This window comes from Ochotona curzoniae, unplaced genomic scaffold (assembly GCF_017591425.1).
Source record: "Ochotona curzoniae isolate NIBS_2020 unplaced genomic scaffold, NIBS_Ocur_1.0 contig_2404, whole genome shotgun sequence".
Classification (NCBI taxonomy): Eukaryota; Metazoa; Chordata; class Mammalia; order Lagomorpha; family Ochotonidae; genus Ochotona; species Ochotona curzoniae.
The window spans coordinates 8,736,548-8,759,577 of record NW_024465451.1 but is presented as its reverse complement, the minus strand read 5'-3'; the positions used below and the strand labels follow the sequence as shown (position 1 = coordinate 8,759,577).

At 49.3% G+C, this 23,030-nt stretch overlaps 1 protein-coding gene across 3 annotated transcripts; it reads right to left on the bottom strand.

Annotated features, from left to right (window-relative positions):
* Positions 1 to 8,354: 8,354 nt before the first annotated feature.
* NDUFS5 (NADH:ubiquinone oxidoreductase subunit S5) lies at positions 8,355 to 19,537 on the bottom strand. Of its 3 annotated transcripts, none has more exons than XM_040974427.1 (3): positions 19,444 to 19,537; positions 11,129 to 11,346; positions 8,355 to 8,533 (listed from the first exon to the last, which is right to left on the bottom strand). In XM_040974427.1, exons 2-3 carry the CDS (start codon positions 11,342 to 11,344, stop codon positions 8,429 to 8,431), a joined length of 321 nt encoding a protein of 106 aa, XP_040830361.1. In that variant the 5' UTR covers positions 11,345 to 11,346; positions 19,444 to 19,537; the 3' UTR covers positions 8,355 to 8,428. The 3 variants fall into 3 exon arrangements, with proteins under 3 accessions (XP_040830361.1, XP_040830359.1, XP_040830360.1); XM_040974425.1 differs by lacking the exon at positions 19,444 to 19,537 and adding an exon at positions 12,484 to 12,541; XM_040974426.1 differs by lacking the exon at positions 19,444 to 19,537 and adding an exon at positions 12,362 to 12,459.
* Between the last annotated feature and the right edge of the window lie 3,493 nt (positions 19,538 to 23,030).

Here is a 23,030-nt window from a genome sequence, read left to right as displayed (position 1 = left end):
CCAGCAGCTCCACTTCCCATAGCTCCCTGCTTGTGGCCTGGGAAAGCAGTCGAGGACGGCCCAAAGCTTTGAAACCCTGCACCTGTGTTGGATGCCCGGAAGAAGTTCCTGGATCCTGGCTTCAGATCGGCATAGCATCGGCCTTTGCAGTTACTTGGGGAGTGAATCATCGGATGGAAGCTCTTCCTCTCTGCCTCTTCTCCTCTCTGTATAGCTGAATTTCCAATAAATAAATAAATCTAAAAAAAAAAGGGGGGGGGACAACAGCCACACAAAATCTGAACTCTGCTTGTTTTCATTCAAGCTGCTTAAAGAACAGAAACGCAGTAGAGGTGAACCCACAGATCATTCCCATTACTAGCTCACATTTCTGACCTACTTTCTTACCAAAAAAAAAAAAAAAAGAAGAAGAAGGCTAAGGCACAGAAGTGACCAACACCCTGGGACAGGAGGACAGGAGGCAGGGACGCTTGTCCCAGAGCTGTCTGTAGGCATCGGCTGTCAAGGAGAACTTTAACTATCAAGGCAACGCTTTCCAACAAGCACAGTTCAGTGTTCCTATCACTCATGTTTCAGCAATGGGATTTAATTTCCCTTTATTCTCAGCCCTTAGGTCTAAAAGTTAGCTTTGAGTGAAAGGGCACACACCTACTTTCAAGATTTAATTTTTTTTGATACTTCCAGTTGGGTTTTGGTTTTACAAAAACGTGTATGCACTGAATGTCATTTTGGATTTAGTAAAGCTTGTGCATAGAGAGTCCAACAGCACCTGACACGGGCTCACAGGAGGGGATCCTGCTTGGAAGGACCCCATCTGGCTGCTCCATCATGACTGAGGACTGATTTGTAAGTGGGTTTAAGAAAATGCTGCTTAGAGCCCAGCACCGTGACCTAGCGGCCAAAGTCCTCGCCTTGAACACGCCAGGATCCCATATGGGCGCCGGTTCTAATCCTGGCAGCTCCACTTCCCATCCAGCACCCTACTTACAGCCTGGGAAAGCAGTCGAGAATGGCCCAAAGCTTTGAAACCCTGCACCTGTGTTGGATGCCCGGAAGAAGTTCCTGGATCCTGGCTTCAGATCGGCATAGCATCGGCCTTTGCAGTTACTTGGGGAGTGAATCATCGGATGGAAGATCTTCCTCTCTGTCTCTCCTCCTCTCTGTACATCTGACTTTCCAATAAATAAATAAATCTTAAAAAAAAAAAAAAGAAAATGCTGCTTGATAAGGATTTTCCCTAAAACACTGGCCAGGCCCAAATCAGACACTAACTACCATCCTCCCACTTGGGACACCAGCACCCAGCGCACATATTCCATTCCCTTCTGAGGACATACACAGCTTCACCCCTCACAGCCGCTACTAACGACCACTGTGGGACCAATATGGACATATGGACAGTGTAATTAAGAAGGTAATTCCATCTACAATACTTCGGAATTAGACATGGAGGTAAAAGACTTGCATAATAATAGTACCACACATTTCTGAAAAAATAATTAAGGCAGGCAAATGAAAGACATCAGTATTTATGTATTAGAATACTGAATATTGGTATAATGTCAAAATCACCCAAACTGACAGACTTATTGCAATTCCTACAAAAATTGAATTTAAAATTTTTTTAAAAGGGCCCGGTGGCATGGCCTAGCAGCTAAAGTCCTCACCTTGAACGCACCAGGATCCCATATGGGTGCCGCTTCTAATCCTGGCAGCTCCACTTCCCATCCAGCTCCCTGCTTGTGGCCTGGGAAAGCAGTTGAGAAAGGCCCAAAGCCTTGGGACCCTGCACTTACATGGGAGACCTGGAAGAAGTTCCTGGTTCCTGGCTTCAGATTGGCATAGCATCGGCCTTTGCGGTTACTTGGGGAGTGAATCACCGGACGGAAGATCTTCCTCTCTGTCTCTCCTCCTCTCTGTATATCTGACTTTCCAATAAAAATAAAATAAATATTTAAAAAAATTTTTAAAGACTTATGTCACTAAAAGGCAGAGTTAGACAGTGGGGATGGAGAGACAGAGATATCTTCCATCAGCTGGTTGAGTCCCCAAATGGCTACAAAGATTAGGCTGGTCAGACCAAAGCCAGGAGCCAGAAACTCCATCCCATGCAGGTGGCAGGTGCCCAAGTACTTGGGCTGTCTTGCAATGCAGGGGTCTGGGTTGGAAGTGGAGCCACCAGGGCTCCAACTGGTGCTCAGGTGGGAAGCTGGCATCACAGACAGCAGCTTACCCCACGACATCAGAATGTTGGTCCAGGATATCTTTTTAAAAGATTTACTTGAAGCAGAGTAACAAGACAGGGAGAAACAGGGAGAACTATTCCACATACTAGTTTACTCTCCAGATGGTTGTGCAGACAGGGACCCCACGTGGGTCTCCCATATGGGTGGCAATGGCTCAAGTGGTTGACCATCTTCTGCTGCTTTCCCAGACACATAAGCAGGGAGCTGGATGAGAAGCAGAGCAGGTGGAACCTAACAGGTAAAACAATAAGTGGCTGATGTCCTGGGTGGTGGTTTAACCTACTACACCACTAGGCCAATTCCAATAGCTTTTGAAAAAGAAAAACCCGTTCCCCAATCTACCTCACATCTGAAAGGACCCTGAAAAACAAAAATACTCCTTGAAAAGAACACAGCCAGAGCTTGATCCGAAAACGTACTATAGTGCTAAAGTCATCAAAACAGTGCTACAGTAGCACAGACACACGCACTGGACAGAACAGAAAAATCCCTACACACACGGCCTAACGTTTCCAAACAAGGCTTCCAAGGCCATTGAATGGGCACAAGAACAATCCTCCAGGAAGGAAAAAAATGGTGCTCAGAAAACTGGACAAATAAAAGGGGACCCTCATCTAATACCACACACACAAATGAACTTAAAACTGCGGGGATAAGGGCTGGACGTAGCGCTTGGGACTCTGCTTGGGATGCCCACAGCCCGCAGGAGAGTGCCTGCTTCGCTCCTGGCTCCCCGGCTTCGGCTCCAGCTTCCTGCCAGTGTACACCGTGGGCAGCGGAGGATGGCTCACGCACTCAGGCCCTGCCACCGACACCAGGGGGCCAATGGCTGCAGGCTCATGAATTTGGCCTGGTCCAGCTCTGCTTGCTGAAGGCATTTGGGGAGTGAATAAACAGATGGAAGATTTCTGCTTGGTTTTTTTTTTTTTAAGGTTTATTTTTATTTTTATTGGAAAGGTGGATATACAGAGAGGAGAGACAGAGAGGAAGATCTTCCGTCCAATGATTCACTCCCCAAGTGAGTGCAATGGCCGATGCTGTGCCGATCCAAAGCCATGAGCCTCTTCTGGGTCTCCCATGTGGGTGCAGGGTCCCAAAGCTTTGGGCCGTCCTCCACTGCTTTCCCGGGCCACAGGCAGGGAGCTGGATGGGAAGCGGGGCTGCTGGGATTAGAACTGGCACCCATATGGGATCCCGGGCATGCAAGGCGAGGACCTTAACCACTACGCCACCGTGCCAGGCCCGATTTCTGCTTTTTAAAGATTTTAGGTGCCAATGCAGTGACATACCAGGCTAAACCTCCACCCACAGTGCTATCAGTTCATGTCCCAGCTAATCTACTTCCAATTTAGCTCTCTGGGAAGGCAATGGATATAGCTGACTGGGAAGAAACTCCTGGCTTTTTTCTTCTTTTAAGATTTATTTTTACTTTTTTTATTGGAAAGTCAGATACACAGAGAGGAGAAGTTACAGAGAGGAAGACCTTCTGTCCATTGATTCACTCTCCAAGCGGCTGCCATAGCTGGAGCTACACCGATCCAAAGCCAGGAGCCCTGAGCCCCTTCTGGGTCTTCCACACAGGTGCAGGGTCCCAAGGCTTTGGGCCATCTTCCACTGCTTTCCTAGGCCACAAGCAGGGAGCTGGGTTGGAAGCAGGGCTGCCGGAATTAGAATCAGTGTCCATATAAGATCCTGGCACGTGCAAGGTGAGGACTTCTAGCCACTAGGCTACCGGACCAAGCCTTGATCCTGGCTTTGGATCAGCTCAGCTCTGGTCACTATAGCTACTTGAGAAATGAACCAGCAGATAGAAGCTCTCTCTGCCTCTTCCTTTAACTATTTCAAGTAAAGTAAATATGTCATTTCTTAAAAAGAGAATTTGAAAGACAGAGAGAGAGAAGCCTTTTTTCTACTGGGTCCTTTCTGAAGCGGTCGTAACAGCCCTGCTGGCCCAGGCTGCAGTCAGATGCCAGGAACTGCACTCAGACGCCCTCGTGGGCAGCAGGAACTACCTGGGCTGTGCTGCTTTCCCAGGAACACAAGCAGGAAGCCGGATATGAAGAGGAACTGAAACCCACACTCCAACACAGGAGGTGTCTCAAGTAGCGGCTGTAGCCTCTGTGCTACAAGGCCCACCCAAGCCCTGAGCACGCCGCCTGTTTCTGCCTCCTAACTTCCTCTGCCTCTCAAAAATTCGAAAACAACAAAAACCCAGCACCTTTCTCACAGAGATGCAGGCGAATAGGATTCTGTCATCTGCAGTCACACGGCTAAGCCTGGACATTCAGTTGAGACAAGCAGAGCACAGAGAGACAAGGACTGGATGTCCCCACTGCCCAGGAGAGCACGCAGCGGTGGCAGAGGCGGCTGGCGGAGGCTGAGCGGCAGGAGGGGGAGCACGTTAGCGCTCTGCAGCACATTGGGGTGACTACAGCCCCTGTATGGGCCCCAGCTGGAGGCTCTGCCCAGGCTGCCCTGGACCTCAGCACGTGTTACCCTGCTGCCAGAAAGCAGCCAGTAGCTGGCGGGCATTCCGGGCCTGGTTAATGCCAACTCTGCTAACCACCCCGTGTGCCAGCACAGTTACCTATTTTCTTTCTTGTTTGTTTGTTTTTTGAACACACAAATATTTTTATTCTGTGGATACCTATTACAGAACTAATTATTATTATTATTTTTTTAAAGATTTATTTTTATTATTTTTTATTGGAAAGGCGGATATACACAGAGGAGAGACAGAGAGGAAGATCTTCCATCCGATGATTCACTCCCCAAGTGAGCACAACGGGCCGATACTATGCCGATCCGAAGCCAGGAGCCTCTTCCGGGTCTCCCACGCGGGTGCAGGGTCCCAAAGCTTTGGGCCGTCCTCGACTGCTTTCCCAGGCCACAGGCAGGGAGCTGGAAGGGAAGCGGGGCTGCCGGGATTAGAACCGGCGCCCATATGGGATCCCGGGCATGCAAGGCGAGGACTTAACCACTGCGCCACCGCGCCGGGCCCAGAACTAATTATTTTTACAATTCTGATCCTTCATCAGTAACAGACTTCATGAACATTCATATCCTTGGGATTTTTTTTTAAGAACTGACTTCTCTGCATAGAGATACTGCATGGATAAGTATGTTGCTTTTCTTTACAAGGAACAATATTACAAGCACAGAATTTATTGTCTTACATTAAACAAAACTATTTTAAATCATCTCCTCTGAAATATTCAGATAATAATTAACTTTCTGTATTAAGGTGTCAGTGGGGGGAGCCATTGAACACATATATACTAAGATATTCCAAGTGACTATAAAAAGAGTTGATCTTAGCAAAAATACCTCTTTGAAATTCTTACCAACAGTTCCTGGTTTAAGAGATGCTATGGATACTTCTGCTCCAATCAGTCCAAAAAGAACGGGCTGAAAAATATCCCAGGCAACTGCCACAATCTTTTCAACGTCTTCCCTATTCCGCCATCTTGATTCTCCGCAGTTACCTATTTTCTATAGATCCAGGCTAAATGGCACACCAGCTGGGGTCACCCTGCCACCAGCACGATGAGCGCGTTGGTGGAGAGCACATGCTCTGTGGGGGCTGAGGGGGAGGGCCAGGGCGGAATAAGGGCTTGTTTGGCACATATGATTCCTGGGGGCTTCCACAGTTAGGGACACTTCACCCGCAAGTAACCGAGCGAGCTGAGATACGGTGATCAGAAGGGGAACCCGGAGGGCCTCCTTGGGTCAGGCCAATCTGTAATCCCCTCACCTTTGTCATAAATACTAAATTTTTTAAATCCTGTAATAAAAAATTAAATATATATGTGTGTGTGGTGTGTGTGTATATATATATATATATATATATATATATAGTCTACTGCAGAACGAGGATTTTAAATGGTCTCACCATACAGGTAAGTATCTGTGGTGACAGACAAGGTGAGTCATGATTTGGTCATTACAAATGCACACCCATGTCAAAATATCATCTTACCACTCCACAAATATGTATTTATAATATAATGTGTTAATTAAAAACTAAAGAAAAAAATCTTAGTGGGGTTGGCATTGCGGTGCCATGGATTAAGCCACTTGTGACAGCAGCATCCCATACTGCAAGACCTGTCTTCATTTTCTGCCTTTCAATGAAATCAATCTTTTTCTCTAGAAATTCAGCAAACCAAAAGTTTCTTAACATGTTAATTATTAGTACTAATAACAGCTTATTAAACCAGTGGTATTGGGCCCGGCGGTATGGCCTAGCGGCTAAAGTCCTTGCCTTAAATGCGCCAGGATCCCATATGGGTGCCGCTTCTAATCCTGGCAGCTCCACTTCCCATCCAGCTCCCTGCTTGTGGCCTGGGAAAGCAGTTGAGAAAGGCCCAAAGCCTTGGGACCCTGCACTTACATGGGAGACCTGGAAGAAGTTCCTGGTTCCTGGCTTCAGATTGGCATAGCATCGGCCTTTGCGGTTACTTGGGGAGTGAATCACCGGACGGAAGATCTTCCTCTCTGTCTCTCCTCCTCTCTGTATATCTGACTTTCCAATAAATAAATAAATCTTAAAAAATAAAATGGTATTGTTTCTAACCAATTTATTTAAATATGGTCTTTTTGTAAGTTTTTCTTGCCCTTGGGTTAGAATTCATAGGCATTATAACACAATTGCCACCCTCCAGGATGACAGTAATACAACTTCTCTTTTAGATGTCTCTAAATGTTGTGGCTTAGTGAGGCAAGCTGCCACCTCCCTGTCCTTCTCTACAACTGTCTTTCAAATAAATCTCAATTTTTCCATATTAAAAAACAGAACAACAGATCTATCTGGTGGTTCAGTCCTGAATGCTGTAACAGCCAGGAGCCAGGAACTCCACCTGGGTTTCTCACACGAGTGGCGTGGCGGGAACTCAAGTACTCAGGGCCACTACGAATTCACAGGAAGCTGCACTGGAAGAGCAGGTGAGACTCGAACCAGACCCTCACTGAAGCAGCAAGTGTCACAAAGAGCAGCTGAACCCACTCAGTCACAATGTCTAACTCCCTCTGCACCTTCTTGATTTACTGGAAAGGCTGTTACTCGGAGAGGGAGACAGCAACCTTCCACTGTCCGATTCACTCCCCAGGTGGCTGCAACAGCCAGGGGCTTCATCCAGGCTCCCATGCGGATGTGGGGATCCAAGGCCCTGGGCTATCCTCTGATGCTTCCTGGTGCATTAGGAGAGCTGGGTGATAAATGGAGCAGCCAGGACTAGAATCAGTGCCTCCTGACCTGGGATACTCACAAAGGCTCCTCGATGTGGAACTGTCCAGCCGTGGTCGCTGCGGCCATTTGGAGAGTGAACCAGTGGATCAAAGACCTGGAAGATGTCTCTGTCTCTGTCTCCTAACTCTGCCTTTCAAATAAAAACAAATACATCTTACCTTTTTTTTTTGAAAAGCAGAATAAGAGAGGACGAGATCTGCCTGCAGGTTCACTCCCCAGATGGCTTCCACTGCCAGGTCTGAGCCGGGAGCTAGCTCCCAGATTCCCATAAGGGTGGCAACCAAGCACTTGGGCCCCTGCCTGCCGTCTATTCAGACGTACTACACTGCAGCTACTTAAATGAGTTAACATATTCAATATCCCTCACTCACAGTTAAGTCTTCACAAAACATTAATATCATTCGCTAGATTTTTTTTTTTTCTGGTACAAGCAGAGGCAATTTTTAAAACTTAAAAAGTAAACTGCAAGCCCGGGGCAATGACCTAGCGGCTAGTGTCCTTGTCTTGAATGCATCAGGATCCCATATGGGTGCTGGTTCTAATCCCGGAAGCTCCGCTTCCCATCCAGCTCCCTGCTTGTGGCCTGGGAAAGCAGTTGAGGACGGCCCAAAGCCTTGGGACTCTGCACTCGTGTGGGAGACCTGGAGGAGGTTCCTAGCTCCTGGATTTGGATCAGCGCAGCACCGGCCATTGCGGTTACTTGGGGGGGGGGGGGTGAATCATCAGACGGAAGATCTTTCCGTCTCTTGTCCTCTCTGTATATCTGATTTTGCAATAAAAATAAATTAACTGAAAAAAAAAAAGTAAACTGCAATTTCATTAAGGCATAATTAAAAAAAAAAAAATCAGAACCACCAGGGTGCCAGGTTGGTACAATCCTTTATTTTTACACACTGTGACAAAGGGGTTTGCAGTGGCGACGTGTCCCAGAAGCTCAGGGCCGAGGCTCCTCGGTGCCCAGGTGCTGGGCTGGAGGGGTGTACTTTCCTTCCTTTATCAGCTTATCCCGCTGCTGCCTGATGGCATGCATCCGTTTTATCTGTCAAGCAAAAGGCAGTTGGTCAGGGGAGCACCCGGCCCACAGTGAGGCCTCAGCGGGACGGCGGGCCAGGCTGGGTTTCATCTTCAACCCGGGGGCAGCTTGTCCTCCTGCAGGACCTGAGCTGTGGCCCACCTCTCCAAGCTTGTAACAAACACATTTCTAGCACACAGGGTAGCAATACCTCCTTGCAGCCTAAGAAACAAACGTCTTTAACATGTCCAGGGCAGACCCAGTCCCTTGATCCATGAATTCTGCATTCATGGAAACAACCAGTCAAGCCCCAACGATCCTGGGGATAGTCTGGGGGCGCTGAGCAGGCACTCCTGCTCCTGGTCATGACCCTCTACGCACTGCAGCAGGATGCCTGCTCACCTACTATGCACATCTCAAGACAACCCAGAGCTGACCACACACACTCTACCACTGCAGAAGAAACTGGCGCACCCCTGGGTGTCGATGTCCTTGGGGTGCGTCCTGCAACCAGTACTCCACAGACATCGTTATGACTGCATCTATAAGAACCTTTGTGAAATATTCTTGTGCACATGAAAGCCTTTATTTTTATTTTTTACTTTTATTGGAAAGGCAGATATACAGAGAGGAGGAGAGATGGAGAGGAACATGTTCCATCCACTGGAAATTTCCCAAGTGGCCGCAATGGCCGGAGCTGAGCCAATTCGAAACAAGGAACCAGGAGCCTCTAGCTGGGTCTCCCACACAGGTGACAGGTCCCAGGGCTTTGGGCCATCCTTGACTGCTTTCCCAGGCCACAGGCAGGGAGCAGGATGGGAAGCAGAACTGCAGGGATTAAAACCGGCACCCATATGGGATCCCAGCGCATACAAAGCGAGGACTTTAGCGGCTATGCTATTGCACCGGGATCATGAAAGCCTTTTAAGATAACAAAGACAGGGCCTGGCACAGTAGCCCAGCCGCTAAAGTCCTCGCCTTGCATGCTCCAGGATCCCCACATGCGCACCAGAACATATTCCAGCTGCTCCACTTGCCGTCCCCATCTCTCCAACAGGCTACATAAAAGCCAGGCTAAACAAAACTGTCAAAGCCACCGAGCAAACTGCCCCCTTGATCCCGTGACATAAACTGACTAATCCAATGGCATCCCAGCACAATGAGAGAAAAGGACAAATCCCCCACGGGGCTTACAGGGCTCCTCTGAGCTCATCTCGGAACCCTTTCCTGGCCCGCTCCCTTCCAGCTCAGGAACCCCTGCCCGGCTGCTTCCACTCTTTCATCCATGGGGCTCGCTGCTGCTGTTTCTTTATTTATTTATTTATTTATTTTGTATAACACAGTTCCATAGGCTCTGGGATTTCCTGTCTCCCTCATCAAGTGCCCTCCTGCCCCAAGATTTCCCCATGTACTACAATGGGTGCTTGCTTGCTTCTAGCAGGCTGCTCACACAGCTTCCTGTGTTATCTCTGTCTGATTTAAGGAGAATCCACTCAGATCCAGTCCTAGCACTATTTAACTGATTCATTTTTCCTGTTGTGTTTATCATGGATTGTGACGCTACATTTTCATGTTTGTTAATTTTTTAAGATTCATTTTTTATTGGAAAGGGAAATTTATAGACAGAAGGAGAAAGATCTTCCATCCACTGGTTCACTCCCCACGTGGCCGCAATGCCCGGAGCTGAGCCAATCAGAAATTAGGAACCAGGAGCCTTTTCCGGGTCTCCTATGGGTCCCAAGGCTTTGGGTCATCCTCTACTGCTTTCCCAGGTCACAGCTATGGGAAGTAAAGCAGCCGGGACAACGAACCAGTGCCCATATGGGATCCCAGTGCATGCACTTCCCATCCAGCTCCCTGCTTGTGGCCTAGGAAAGCAGTCGAGGACGGCCCAAAGCTTTCGGACTCTGCATCCATGTGGGGGACCCAGAGGAAGTTCCTGGCTTCAGATCTGATCCATTCTGGCTACTGTGGTCGCTGCAGGAATGGCTCAGCTGATGGAAGATCGATGTCACTGCAATTTTCAAATAAATCAACCTTTAAGCAAAAAAGCAAGAGATGTGCTGTGAGCTAGATGGCTGAAAGTTGGCCAGATATATAATCCACTCAGAGTCCCTCAGTGACACCTCTTGCAGAAGTCAATGCCAAGCCAGTACGTGCTGTTACCACAGGCCTTCCACATTTGGCTGACTTTAATCAAATACCAACAGCAAATATTAAACAGTATCTTTAAAACTTCTGATCCACAAAACTTCGTTAGAAATTTAACTGGTGGTTGGCACAATGGCTTAATTGGCTAATCTACTTCCAAGCACGGGCATCTCCTATGGGTGCCACCCACTTCCAATCCAGCTCCCTGCTTGTGGTCTGGGAAAGCAGTGGAGGCTGGCTTAAGTCCTTGGACCCCTGTATCCAGGAGGGAGGCAGGGAAGAGGCTCCTGGCTTCAGACTGGCTCAGCTCCAGCCACTGTGGCCACTTGTGGAGACAATCATCAGGGGGTAGATCTTTCTCTCTGTAAATCTGTCTTTCCAATAAAAATAAATTAAAAAAAAAAATTTAAAAAGGAGTAGCCTCAAAGAAACAAGGAGATAATTCCGCTCCCACATACACCATCTCCATACCGTTTTCTGCCGAAGCATACATTCCACGAGATCGTCATATTCGATCTTGCATTCCTTCTGTGCCCGGACACTTCCAATCCCATGGGCACACTCGATCCATTCCTTCTCAAAAGCGTGGCATCGAGACGGGATCTTGAAGGGCTGCTCCGCACTTTGGATTGTCAACCCTCGATCCAAGTTAAGGCCAAACCTCTTCTGCACGTCGAAGAAAGGCATGGCTGCACAGGGAGATGAAAACATCGTTAACGAGGCCACAGCACAGCAGCGGATCACAGGAGATCGCTTTGCACGCGCCCCGCGGCGCCGCAAGGCTGCTGCACACCACTGACCGTGTCCTCTCACTCAACTTTCCCACTCGGCACATTCGTCTAGTTCAAGGTAGATGAGCGACATCTCTGCTTTCCTAAGACTCAGGGAAAAGAGAATGAAAACTACACAAAGCACAAAACCCTCATCACGCCATTCTGTCAAAAGCTGAAAAAAAAAAAAAGTTGGACTAAATCATCACAACTCTTTGAAATCAACCTGGACAAATGACAAAAGAAAAAAGAAAGAAAACCACCTAGACACAAAACAGTCCCTTGCCTATTTCTACTCATTCTTTCTGGATCAAGCTGGCTGGTGGCTCTCCCGAGACGCCCCTCCGCACCCCGTGCTCCCCCAGCATCCCCAAACTCCAACCCGACTAGTCAGTCCCTTGGAGGTCTTGCCTAGAGGACCCGAGCGCGCTAACTGGCGAGACATGGAATCTTTAGCAACCAGAATGCGCAGCAATGAAAACAGGGTCCTCTTAAGCGTGTGACAGATGTGGGAAAACAGCCTAACATACACGGCAGGTGCATCATGATGCCGAATAGATAGACAACGACGGGGAGGGAGCTGCTCATATAGACAGAACACAGATCCACACGATCGCCAGGGCGCGGGGATGGACACCTAACTTCTGCAGTTGCCTCCCATTCTTTCAGGCACCTGCTGAGTAGTAAAGCTCCAGATGTTGAGATGGACGGAAGCACCCGCTCTGACCACACACACACACACACACACACACGGAACCCTCCAGAAGGAGGACAGTGGACTTTAAGCGGGGTCGCTGGTGCTGGGCAGAACCGGGCCAAAGAGCGCGGCCCTGAGCTGGAAAAGCACAAGCCGAGCGAAGCCGGGACGGGCGCCGGGAGCGCCGCGGGCTCCGAGGACACGAAGTGGGTGGAGGGGCCTAGCAAAGCAGCCGACCTGCCTCGGACTGCGGCTCCCTGGGGGAACCGGGCACCACGCCGGCCGAGAGCACACTCCGCAGGGAGACCTCCGCAGGAAGCGTCTCGGCCAGGGAGCCGGACGGACGAAGCAGGGCCTACCGTGCCGCCGCAGCAATGCCCTTGTCTCCGCACGACCGCCGGCCAGCGACGCCGACGCCTGCCGCAAAGCACGCCGCAGCGCGACGACGGCAGCGCGACGCCGGCAGCCCCGCCCCGGAAACCATAGAAACCGCGCCCTCTGCAGGCCCTCACTGGTAACAGCGCCCTTCGTCCGGGAGTTCCCGCTGCCTCCTCGCACTGTCCCTGGAAGTGTCAGGAAGGCTGTGCTTGGTCAGGGAAGAAAAGAGAAGGGGAACAAAGGAGAGGGGAGAAGGAAAGGGGAGACTTAAAAAAAGGTTTTGCCTTTAAAAATTTTTTTATTGATTTGAAACGCAGAGTTACAGAGAGGGAGGAAACGAGAGATTGTCCATCCGCTGGTTCACTCCCAGATGGCCACAGCAGCCCGCGCTGAGCTGATCTGAAGCCAGAAATTTCTTCTGGGACTCTCATGTGGTTGCAAGGGCCCAAAGACCCAGCCCCTTTTGGGGGGAAGTGGAGCAGCTGGGACTCACACTGATGCTCATATGTAATGCTGTCACCACAGGCAGAAAAGCTTAACATACTACATACACCAGGGACCCAGCCCCCCGCCCCAAGTTTTTTTGTTTTGTTTGCGTAGTAATAGGGATGCGCAGCCATGAGGACCACTGATTAGGGTGGAGAGGGTCAAGGCATGGGGGGAAGGTGGGTGGGTGGGACAAATGCTTCCTATTTTCCTTTTCTTCCCTTTTCTTCTATATCTGAGGGGTGTCCCCAGGACGGGGGATGAGAGAGAGGGCACTCCCCAACTACTAAACATCAGTACCTGGGGATGGGGGATGTCTGCTTGATATCTTAGGAACCCTGATGTTCTGAAGGTATGGAGTGCTTTTGCCGGTGCTGAGATGCTGTTGGTTTCGCTGCTCCAGGCTGAGAAAATCCTCCCAAGGTCCATTGGCTGACAGAGTGTACCGCAGTGCACCTGCGCACCCAGACACTTGCTGCCAGAGTTCAGCCATGAGAGTTGTCCAAACCAGATCTGTTCTCCATTTCCTGGCACAGTACTCAGTGTCCTCTGCAGGCCCAAATGAGCCAGTCTTCTTGTCCCCCATACACACCTGGACATGCTGTCCATTGCACAGGCGTAAGCAATCAAGGAGACCGGGTCCTGACACATGTATTCCAAGGTCAGATCCAAATCCTATGGTCCTCCCTGTGGCTGGAGTTTTGAATCCAGCAGCCTAGTTTGGGAGTCCCCCAAGAAACCTCAGCTGGTGTGTCCGCAGCCCTGATTCTTGCATATGCTAACCAGTACAGGGTCTGGTTCAGTGTGTCACCAATATTAGACTATGCACACAATAGGGAGACTGCTGAAGCAGAAATGCTGGCCACAGCCCTGCCCAAGGATGGCGGATCCCATGGACTGTGAGCACAAACCATGTGGGGACAAGCTACTTCCATGTGAATCTGCGAAAGCCTCAGTATCCTTACCAGTTAAAACATTCGTAATACCTACAGCATAAAATTGGTTTACAGATGAAAGCACTGAAGCCATGGCTTGCACAGTGAAAAGACGAAGCGGTCGCTGTCCTTTGCTGAACTTCTACAATTGCCCCTCTATTCTAGAACCTTCAGTGGCTTCCTTTGACTATGTCAGAGCCTCCTGAATGGTGCAGGGAGGGGAATGCAGAGGGTGACATATGATACACTGGGAGAATGGGAAGAAAATACTAGAGCATTTATATCTTAGAATTTCAACTTTCGGGCCTGGTGCAGTGACCTAGCAGCTGAAGTCCTCATGTTGAACAAGCCAGGATCCCATGTGGGTGCCAGTTCTGTTGTGCCCAGATTTTGAGATTCCCAGAAATCACCAGGAGTCTGAAGTTGATCCAAGAGCACAAGGATGGTTTATTCAAGCTCAGCACATCCGAGCCTGGGCTCTTGGTTGAGATCAGGTAGCAGCTGGCCGGCCGGGACTAACAGCCCTTACTGGAGTGTGGCCCTGAACAGCGCATTCTTAGTCTTTTTATAGGGGCAGTCCACATAGCTTGAAAAGGGGCAATTCATAATATCCTGCAAGGTGAGGGGAAATACCACACATTTCCTACCTGTCTTGCCAGGACAGCCCTTGCCTCCAGCAACTAAGGGAAGCACCCACAGCTTAGGTGGGCTTTGATTAGTAAGAATTGGGCCCCATCAGTGCTAAAGGTCACATAGGCTGCTAAAGGTCACATAGGCTGTTTGGCCTGCAAGTTCACACGGTTTCTTGGTTGCTACGAGCCATGAACAAATGGTTGCAATTTTGATACTGAGTTTCTTCAGTTAAAATCCTCCCAGCAGCCCCACTTCCCATCCAACTCCCTGCTTGTGGCCTGGGAAAGCAGTCGAGGACAGCCCAAAGCCTTGGGACCCTCACCCACATGGGAGACCTGGAGGAAGTTCCTGGCTCCTGGCTTTGGATCAGCACAGCACCGGCCTTTGCGGTCACTTGGGGAGTGAATCATCCTTCCTCTCTGTCTCTCCTCCTTTCTGTATACCTGACTTTGCAATAAAAACAAAATAAATTTAAAAAAAAAAAGAATTTTGACTTTCCAGCCAGTATATTCTGAAGAGATTTCATCGTATTTGGAATGGCAAAATTGGCAGCAATTCAGAACAGTTGAACTATCGAAACCACTTGAGCAGCGCCCTCAGAGCATGCCCCACATCGGGGACCCTGGGATGGTTGGAAAGCTGGATTTGGCTTCTCCCTTTGTCTTTCCCCTTCCCCAGAAACAGGAAGGAAAAAAGAGAATGTGGAAGGAAGCAATGGTCTTACCCACTTTCCTGTAACCCTTGACCCTTTGCACTCTAATCAACTATGAAAAGTGATGGCTGCCCCGGGCCCTGGAGGCGAGGGGCTGGTCTGCTCCAGACCCGGCATGTCGCCCGGGCTCCGACCCGGAACAGGAAGGGGCCACAGGAGCCAGTTACGTATTCAGCCTGGCAGGATTCCAGCTGACCAACGGCACCCCTGAACAGACATTCCTTACATAATTGGGGCATAGACAGCCCCTTGCCAGCCGACGTGTCTAGAGGAGTATAAAATTCAGCTGCCCCTCTTAGCTTCCTCCTTCCCTCTGCTCTGCGCGAAGGGAGCCCAGGAGCGGATTTTCCAAAAAAGCTCCCGTTATAACTATGGACAACTTGCAAATATTACTCTACTAGCGGGCAGGTGGTTGGCAGTCACCATCTAACAAAAAGATCAAAATATAAAAAAAATATTTTTTTAAAGAATTTCAATCTTCATTGTATAAGTATTTATAAATGCATAATGTCACTGCAGTTGCACATACAAATAACTTATGAGTGAATAAATATTTGGGGTTTGGACTGATTTTTTTTCTTTTTGAATATGAGCATCAAAACTTTTTCCTTTTTTTTGAAAAGTCCAGCCCGGCCTTCCTGTCTTTCTGACCTCATTGTCCAATATCCCCTGCCTGATGTTCCTACCAAGAGCTTCCAGTTCCACAATATTCCAGGAGACATTTCATGCCCAGTCTCTCTCTTTTAATTCCTTTCACCTGGGATGACAGCTTGCACCCCAGCCCTATTTTCATGTGCCAAACTCCTGCTCTGCTTTCAGTTTTTTAGATGGTTTCTCCACCAAGTGGGTTGGCTGTCCCTAAGCCCATCACCTGCTCTGGAAATGTTCCTGAGGTCCTAAAACTTACTGCTTTCATTCAAACACTCCAGTTCTTCTAAAGCCTGCTGTTATCAGTTGCTTATGTACTACGACCTGAGATTGGAGTTGGAATTCTGCTAGAATTTTCCTGAGCATCTAATGTCTAGCAAATATTGTAGGGTTAGGTTCTTCATAACTCCTGAGCACCAGGTAGTAGTGGCAAAGTACTAATCACCACGCTTTCTTAAAGATCATCCTTCCTGTTCTTAATGGTGTCATCTTCCCAGCTAGCCAGGCAGGAAATCCTGGGATTAGAATTCACTTTGGGGCCCAGCGAGGTGGCGCAGTGGTTAAGGTCCTCTCCTTGCATGCAAGGGATCCCACATGGGCGCCGCTTCTAATCCCGGCGGCCCCGCTTCCCATCCAGCTCCCTGCTTGTGGCCCGGGAAAAGTCGAGGACGGCCCAAAGCTTTGGGACCCTGCACCCGCATAGGATACCCAGGAAGTTCCTGGATCCTGGCTTTGGATCGGCATAGCATCAGCCGTTGCGCTCACTTGGGGAGTGAATCATCAGATGGAAGATCTTCCTCTCTGTATATCTGCCTTTCCAATAAAAATAAAATAAATCTTAAAAAAAAGAATCCACTTTGTCCTTTTCTTTCATCCACTAATTATTCACTTTTTAAAAAAGATTTATTTTTATTATTTTTTTTTTATTGGAAAGGCGGATATACAGAGAGGAGAGACAGAGAAGAAGATCTTCCGTCCGATGATTCACTCCCCAAGTGAGCGCAACGGCCGATACTATGCCAATCCGAAGCCAGGAGCCTCTTCCGGGTCTCCCACGCGGGTGCAGGGTCCCAAAGCTTTGGGCCGTCCTTGACTGCTTTCCCAGGCCACAGGCAGGGAGCTGGAAGGGAAGCGGGGCTGCAAGGATAGAACCGGCGCCCATATGGGAACCCCGGGCGTGCAAGGCGAGGACCTTAACCACTGCGCCACCGCGCTGGGCCCTAATTATTCACTTTTAATCCACTAATTATGGCCCTAATTCTGTTGAATGGGTCCTTCAACAAGTTTCTGTTTGACGTCTTCCCACGTTCCAGCTCCTCGTTTCATCCACTTGCATGATTAGACATCCTATCATACACACGTGCCAGCAGCATTCCCCAGACACCTCCCACTGCACCAGCACGAAGCGTGCACCGTGGACGCCTCCGGGCCCAGCAGGACTCCCTCTAAGGAAATTATAACAAATGCATCTAGACAAGTGACAAATGACACTTGATTTCAGGAACAGGGATGGTGGGAGTGGTGGGAAATTAAAAATGAAAGGTGTCAAGGGCTACTCAATTCCATCGCCTTTTTTTTAAAAAAAAGATGTATTTTCATTTGAAAAGCAGATTTCTTTTTTTTTTTTTTTTTTTAAAGATTTATTTTTATTATTTTTTCATTGGAAAGGCGGATATACAGAGAGGAGAGACAGAGAGGAAGATCTTCCGTCCGATGATTCACTCCCCAAGTGAGCGCAACGGCCAATACTATGCCGATCCGAAGCCAGGAGCCTCTTCCGGGTCTCCCACGCGGGTGCAGGTTCCCAAAGCTTTGGGCTGTCCTCGACTGCTTTCCCAGGCCACAAGCAGGGAGCTGGAAGGGAAGCGGGGCTGCCGGGATTAGAACCGGCGCCCATATGGGATCCCGGGCGTGCAAGGCGAGGACCTTTAACCACTTGCGCCACCGCGCCGGGCCCGAAAAGCAGATTTCACAGAGAGAGACAGAGGGGAGGAGGAGGCAAGAGAGAGAAGAGATCCTCTGGTTCACTCCCCAAATGGCTATAACAGAGCTGAGCTGATCTGAAGCCAGGAGCCAAGAGCCTCTTCAGGTTTCCCATGCTCTGAGCCATCCTTCCCTGCTTCCCCAGGCCATTAGCAGGGAGCTGGATGGGAATCGGTGTAGGATTAACTTGCTGCACCACCACACCGGCCCAATTCTGTCTTCTTATTGCTATGAATCAGAGCCCCGCATTGTCAAATGCTCGGCTTTTACAAGAGAAGCTAGAAATCTGTTATGGCTTAACTGTGAAAACTCACACTTTAAAATACACAGCAACTTACTTTTTTGTTTGTTTTTCATGCTGCTTAGGGCTGATGGTTTTAGTACTGCAGGTTAAGCCAGCCTCCAACACGGGCATTCCCTATGGACACGAGTTTGAGTCCCAGACGCTCCACTTGTGATTCGTCATGGGCAAAGGCTGACGGCCATGCTTTGGGCGCTGTCATCATGTGAGAGACCCATATGGGTCTCCATAATGAATTTCCAACATCCTGGCTTCCTGTCATTTCTGGAGTGAATCAGTAAATATGAACTCACCCTATTCCCCCTCTTTCCTCGGTAACTCTGCCTTTAAAATAAATCTTGGGCCCAGTGCGATAGTGTAGTGGTTAAAGTCCTAGCCTTGAATGCGCCAAGATCCCATAGGAGCACTGCTTCTAATCCCAGCAACCCTTGATACCCATCCAGTTTCTGTCTGTGGCCTGGGAAAGCAGTGGAGGATGGCCCAAAGCCTTGGGACCCTGCACCTGCATGGGAGACCCTGAAGAAGTTCCTGGCTTCTGGCTTTGGATCGGCACAGCACTGGCCGTTGCACTCACTTGGGGAGTGAACCATTAGATGGAAGATCTTCCTCTCTGTCTCTCCCCCTTTCTGTATACCTGCCTTTCCAATAAAAATAAATCTATATTTTTAAAAAATCTTTTAAAAAACCTAGTTAAACAAAGACAAGAGTAGAAATGGAGTTGAAGTTGCCACATTGAAGTAAATACATTTGGAGTCCCGTGCAGGCAGGCAAAGGCCAGTATTTTGAATTCTGATGACTTAGTACCTGGTTTTGCTCCATTCTTACTCATTTTCCTGTTGGTACTTTAGTAAAAGTTAGATCCAATCCTTGCGAAACCACTTCCTGGGCCCTTCCCACCTGCCGCAGCCCTTGGGGCGTTCTTGGGACAAGGTGCTCGTGAGGAACCACGCATCTGCCCCGCCTGGGCTGGGTGTGAACTGACCCTTCAGGGTCTGGCTTCCCACCAGTTCCAGATCCCTGATCCCGGCGTGTACCATCTTTCCCGGCCTCCAGGATTTTCCCTTAGCTTCTAAGCTTTGTAAAAGAGTGAACTCTTCTGCCAGAAACGACCCCGCCCACTGGCCGGCTGCCCCAGCTGAAGCCCTAATATTTCCTGATCCATTTTCTGAGGAAAACGTTGCGAAATCTTCGGGCAGTAGGCCGTTATGAGGCCCCACTGGCCGTGGAAGGTTCCACTACGTACAGTGTGGACACACCGGCTGTCATTCCCCTAATCGCCTCTTTGAACGAGACTACGACTCCCAGAACCCCACGCGGGAACCGAGCCTGTGCCGTTGCCATAGTGCCCGTGGGCGGCTGCTTCGACGTCACAAGCGAGCTCAAGAGAAGTGCTTCTATGGGAGGGAAGGTTTGTCTCCGGTTCTCCCGTCTCACGGCCTCGTTTCGCGGTTTTGCTTCGTGGGAATGTGTGTTTGTAATGAAACTAAAGGATGTTATGCTCCGCGTTTCCGCCGGCCCCCGGCTCCGGTTCAGGACACGGTGTGCCAGCAGAGGACGGCCTGGACATTTTACTCCGGGTCCCCAGGCCGGCCCTGTGTGCAAACCTCGACCTCAGTGAACTGTGTAGCGCAGCACTTTGCGGGGAGCCGGTGAGTCTGCAAGCCCTGCCCGCTCCCGCCGAGCCCCGGTGATTGTGCTTTAGGACAGAGAGGCAAAGCAGCCTGACCGGGCCTGGGATAGAATGCAAAGCAGCGTCCACTAACAAAGCGTGCCATCTGGCGGTAGGGGGAATAGCATGTTGGACCAGTAAGTCAGGAATCGGGGAGGTAAACCGAACTTGGGAGGGCGTCTGACACAGGCTCCTTGCGGTCGGGGAAAGTGTCAGGGAAGGCTACCTTCCTGCAACTCCCCTCATTCCGAGTGCGTGAAGCACACACAGCCTGAAGCTCTGGCCACATGCTCTTTTTTTTCATTTTTATTGGAAAGTCAGATATACAGAAAGGAAGATCTGTCCTGATTCACTCCCCAAGCGATCACTATGGACAGAGCTGAGCCAATCGAAGCCAGGAGCCAGGAGCTTCTTCCGGGTCTCCCACGTGGAGGACAGCTTTGGGGCGTCCTCAACTGCTTTCCCAGGCTGTACAAGCAGGGAGCTGGATGGGAAGTGGGGCTTCCAGGATTAGAAGGGGCACCCACATGGGATCCTGGCGCATGCAAGGTGAGGACTTCAGCTGTTAGGCTAAGGACCTGGCCCCCTGGCTGCATATACTCAAAATCAGTGAACGGACTGGAGTCCACATTCCCAGACACAGATCAGCACAAACTGGCTAGAGAGACCTGCAAGAGCAGCTGAGCAGCCCATTCGCCTGGTCTCTGCAGATCATGAAACACCCAGGAGCTTGGTCACAGTCCCACCCTCTAGACTCCAGGCTGCCCCGTGGTTTACACTGGTTGCTGAGAGCCTGCGGAAGGCTTACATAGGCTTGACCTGGGAGTTGAGAAGACCAAGAATGGGTTAACACGTTACACAACTTTATGATACTGAGTGATAATGGTTTTTCTTTTCTTTTTTTTTTTTTTGAGATTTATTTATTTTTATTACAAATTTAGATATACAGAGAGGAGGAGAGACAGAGAGGATGATTCACTCCCCAAGTGAGCACAACAGCTGATGTTTGCGCCGATCCGAAGCCAGGAACCAGGAACCTCTTCCGGGTCTCCCACAGGGGTGCAGGGTCCAGCCGTCCTTGACTGCTTTCCCAGGCCACAAGCAGGAACCTGGTTGGGAAACAGGGCTGCCGGGATTAGAACCGGTGCGCACACAGGATCCTGGCATGTTCAAGGTGAGGACTTTAGGCGCTAGGCCATGCCGCCGGGCCCGGTAATGGTTTTTCTTAACAATCCATTTAGGCAGCAGTTGGTTCCTTTTTTTTCTTTTCAGTTTTCATTTGGAAGGCAGATTTACAGGGGAAAGTTATCTTCCATCCACTGGTTCACTCCCCGGGTGGCTGCAGTGGTCAGAGCTGAGAGCCAGCTCAAAGCCAGGGGCTTCTTTCGGTCTCCTATATGGTTTTAGGGTCCCGAGGACTTGGGCCATCCTTGGCTGTTTTCCCAGGCCATAAGCAGGGGCTGAATTGGAAATGGAGCAGCTGGGATGAGAACCCACACCCATATGGGATGCTGGCACTGCCAAGTGGAGTATCAGCCTATTGAGTCACCATGCCAGCCCCTTTCTTCACTTGTAAATCTTGGAGTTAATATTCACTAGCTTGCCCGTCTTGCCTCAGAGAATGTAACTCCAAAGCAGGACCCTTGTGCGTCTAGTTCAGTTACAACACTTTCAGTGCCTAGAACACCTGGCAAATAGTGGGTGTTCAGCAAACGTTTATTGACTAACTGCCTTGAAGGGAACACAAAGGCAATAGCAACCTTTACAGTAAGCACATAAGCATGAGATTCCAGAAGATTTCAAGGGAGCAGCATAAAAAATATTGCTTGAATCAGTGCTGGGGAGTGTTGAGGAAAGTTCTTCAGTTGTCCCAGCAGGAGACAGACCCACATGGAGTAGGTGGATTAAAGGAGTTCCCGGCACTGTGAAGAGCCAGTAGTGGCTAGGGGATCTGGGTTAGGTGAGGGCAGAGACGAACCAAAAGGAAAAGGATCTTTGGAAAGTTTATCTACTAGGAAGAGAAAAACAGCAAGATTGACAAGCTATAATCTACCTTTCCAATAAAATAAATAAATCTTAAAAAATACATTTTTTAAAAAGAATTATTTATTTTTATTGCAAAGTCAGATATACAGAGAAGAGGAGAGACAGAGAGGAAGATCTTCCGTCCGATGATTCACTCCCCAAGTGAGCACAACGGCCGATACTATGCCGATCCGAAGCCAGGAGCTTCTTCCAGGTCTCCCACACAGGTGCAGGGTCCCAAGGCTTTGGGCCGTCCTCGACTGCTTTCCCAGGCCACAAGCAGAAAGCTGGATGGGAAGTGGAGCTGCCGGGATTAGAACCGGTGCCCATATGGGATCCTGGCACGTTCAAGGCAAGAACTTTAGCTGCTAGGCTACCACACAGGGGACCCACAGTAATACTCAAAACTTTTTCCTTGATAGATTGTAACCCTTTTCTCAGGTGTTGAGATGCAACTGGCTGTTTGTTAATTCTCAGTCAGGCACTAGGGATGTTAAAAACTAAGGTTACTCACATCACTTTTCTAGTTTTAAAAACTCAAATATTGGGATGCGTGCTTGGCTTAGCCTAACAGTTCAGACATCTGTGTGTCCGAAGTTCAAGTACCTGGGTTTCACTTGGCTCTAGCTTCCTGTTAAGGTACACCCTGCCAGTGACAGTGTTAGCTCAACTCACTGGGTTGCTGTACCCATGGGGGACCCTGAGTGCAGTCCCTGGCTTGCACGTTTGGCCCAGCCCAGCCTTGGCCCCTGCAGGCATTTGGGGAAGTGAACCAGAGAATGGGGAATCTGCTTCCCTGTTTCCTCCTTCTCAACTAAGTGAATAACAAAAATTTTAAACTTTTAAACTCTAAAAAGGAAACTTTAGTCATGCTTATTGAACTGAGAACTACTCCGAACCAACATGACACCCTTCCCTACTTACTCCCTTAAACATCATGTCTCACTGGGCACCAAGGCTGACTTCATTGCCGAATCAAAGCTCTGATGAAACATGGAATACAAAGGCATTTCCACTTCAAGAAATGGATTCTGAGCAAGCTACTAGTAACTATAGTTGTCTAACAGGCAATGCAAATAACATTAAAAAAAAAACACTAAAAAAACCCAGGAGGGTTGGGAGAGGGGTGGGGAGAA

Bases quoted from the DNA above. Each gene is read 5' to 3' on its own strand.
- NDUFS5 (XM_040974427.1), bottom strand. From the start codon at position 11,344: ATGCCTTTCTTCGACGTGCAGAAGAGGTTTGGCCTTAACTTGGATCGA. The intron at 8,534-11,128 runs GTATGGAGATGG...TTTGCTTGACAG, and splicing joins GTATGCTTCGGCAGAAAACG to ATAAAACGGATGCATGCCAT.